This window comes from Chenopodium quinoa, unplaced genomic scaffold (genome assembly GCF_001683475.1).
Source record: "Chenopodium quinoa cultivar QQ74 unplaced genomic scaffold, ASM168347v1, whole genome shotgun sequence".
Classification (NCBI taxonomy): domain Eukaryota; kingdom Viridiplantae; phylum Streptophyta; class Magnoliopsida; order Caryophyllales; family Amaranthaceae; genus Chenopodium; species Chenopodium quinoa.
Window position 1 is genome coordinate 197,188 of NW_018743529.1, and position 2,730 is coordinate 199,917.

At 38.7% G+C, this 2,730-nt stretch overlaps 1 protein-coding gene across 1 annotated transcript; it reads left to right on the plus strand.

The window, feature by feature from the left end:
• The first annotated feature begins 345 nt into the window (after nt 1-345).
• LOC110740185 lies at nt 346-2,021 on the plus strand. Its single transcript, XM_021920662.1, has 3 exons — nt 346-604; nt 800-1,588; nt 1,957-2,021. The coding sequence occupies exons 1-3, from the start codon at nt 346-348 to the stop codon at nt 2,019-2,021; spliced, it is 1,113 nt and encodes a 370-aa protein (XP_021776354.1).
• Nucleotides 2,022-2,730: the final 709 nt, after the last annotated feature.

Consider the following 2,730-nt stretch of genomic DNA (forward strand, 5'->3'; position numbering starts at 1 on the left):
TCTACAAACCCAAACAAGTCTTGTCTTGATGCGAGTGCTGGAGGACCCATTATGAACAAAACCAAAGAGGAATTTATGGATATTATTGAAGATGTAGTGAGGCACTACATGGATTAGCAAGCTGGTGAGAGGGAGTCAACAAGCAAGAGTAGCTCTTCGGTGTACTCGGTTGATCATCTAAATACCATCAACAATTTGTCTTCACAAATAACAAGCCTAGGGAAAGAGATGTCTTCGATCAAGGAAAAATTGGAGAGTTCTACCTCCCAAGCTTCAAATCTTCCCTCCCAATTTAAGGGGAGAGGTACATCTTCTAACTCTACTCCTCTTCCTTCCTCTAATAACATGCGTAGTGGATGCTTGGTTTACGATGTATGTGGTTCATATGAGCATAATTCTTCTATGTGCCCTCATCCATTTATGGATAAATGTGATGATTTTGAGGGTTATGTGAATGAGCATGTGAACTTTGAGCCTAACAATAATGGATCAAGGTTTGATAATCAGAAAGGCCAAGGGAATAGGAATTATCACAACCAAGGCAATTTTGACGACTATAACCAAGGTAGTGGTTATAGGAACCAAGGAAACCAAGGTTTCCAGGGTAACTATAACAACCAAGGTTATAGTGGCCAAAATTAAAGCCAAGGCTATGGTCATCATAATCAAGGTTATGGTAACCATAATCAAAGCTATGGAGAAAATCAAAATAGCGGTAATTGGAACAATCAAAATAGGGGAAACTTTCAAAATAATGCTCATAGGCGTCCTCTACCCGTTTTTGTTCCAAATACCCTAGGTCAAGGTGATAATTTTTATGCTCAACCTTCTTCTTCTAAGTCTAATTTGGAGGAAATCATTGAAATTCAAACCAAATTGTTGAACACTTACATATCGGTTAGTGATAAGAAATTTAATGAAATGATGACCCAAAATAAGATGTTAGAGAACCAAATTTCTAAATTAGCTAGTGCTTTGAAAGACAATGCAAGACCTTCTTCTTTACCTTCCCAAGCTCTTGACCCCAACAAACCGGTTTATTCTATCACCACTAAAAGTGGCAAAGTGCTAGAGGAGAGAGTTTCTAAGAGGAGTCAAGAGAAGGAAAAGGCGAGTGATTCATTTGATGATGATGAGCATGATGTGTCTAGTAAGAAGAGTGAGAGTTCTAATGAGAAGGCCAAGGAGAAAGAGAGAATGCAAGATGAGGTTATCAAACCCAAACTACTCTACCCCCAAAAGTTCATGTGGCACAAGTTGGATGAACAACTCGGGAAATTCATCGAGATGCTTAAGCAAATTCATCTTTCTATTCCTTTCACCGATGTTTTGCAACAAATGCCAAACTATTTTAAGTTCCTTAAGGAAATCTTGAGTGGCAAGAGAGAGTGCAATGTGGTTGATTTGGTGAGTGTTGGGGAATGTTGTAGTGCTCTTATCCATAATAACCTACCCCCAAAGATGAAAGACCCAAGGAATTTCTCCATCCCTTGCAATATTAATGGAAAATTGTTCCAAAATTCTCTTTGTGATCTTGGTGCTTGTGTTAGCATCATGCCATATTTCGTCTTTAAGAAGCTTAGGTTAGGTGAGCTCCTCCCAACCAACATGACCCTATAATTGGCCGACCGTTTTATTAAGTTCCCCAAGGGTAGAGTTGAGGATGTCCCCTCAAGATAGGAGAGTTCACTATCCCCGTTGACTTCATTGTGCTAGAGATTACGGAAGATGACAATATTCCTATCATTTTAGGGAGACCATTCTTAGCCACTTCGGGGGCTTTGATTGATGTGAAGGGTGGCCTTATTACTTTGTGTTGGTAATAATAAGCAAGATTTAAACTCAAGTCGATGTATGAGTCTCTATCCTATGTGTAAGGAATTATGTGAATTAATTCATTTTCCTTGAAGTATGATGCTTGCATGTTTGTGTTTTCTACTAATGATATGAATGTAGCTTGTGATGATACTCCTAAATGTGTTGAAATCAAGATTGTTAGTGAAGAAGACAAGGAGTCCTGAAAGATTGAGAGTGAGTTTGAAATGCCTTCTTGGTTTGAGCTTTCTTTGAAGGATGACGAGAATAGTATTTCATGTGTTGGTCATGTGGAGCTCAAAACTCCAAGGAAGAAGAAATCAAGGAAGAAAAAGAGAGTTCCCAAGAAAAAGAAAGAGAAGTTAAAGAATAACAAGTTTGATCCGGTTTCTATGATTCAAGATGATATGTCTCATGTTGTGATTTTTCCCAAGCTTAGCAATGACTTTACCTTTTCCACCACTTTGGACAAGGTGGCCTTCTTTGACCCTCCATGATTTGGAGGGCGGGTCAAGCTAGGGACCTTAAACTAGCACTTCTCGGGAGGCAACCCGACCCTCTAAATTTTCTTTTCTCATTACTTGATTTCATTTTGAAGTTACTAATATGTGTTTTGAGTATAGTTTGTTTTCATTTGTTTTCCTTATCTTGTCTTGTAGATCAAGTTTAGCTTTCTTGGAGCTACGTGGAGGTGTGAACTCCCCTTTGCTTCTTTTTTTTTCTTAGCTTGGATCGCTTGGTGAGATCTTTCTATTTTCCCTTCTTTTATTTTCTTTGATTGGTTGCTTTAGGATAGTTTTAGCTTAGGAAGAGTTGAACGGTTCGAGGACGCATGCTATTAACACCTAGTGTGTTTGGAATCGTTGACATTGTGGTCGAACGATCATTGTTTGTCGACTAGGATTTATTACTTGC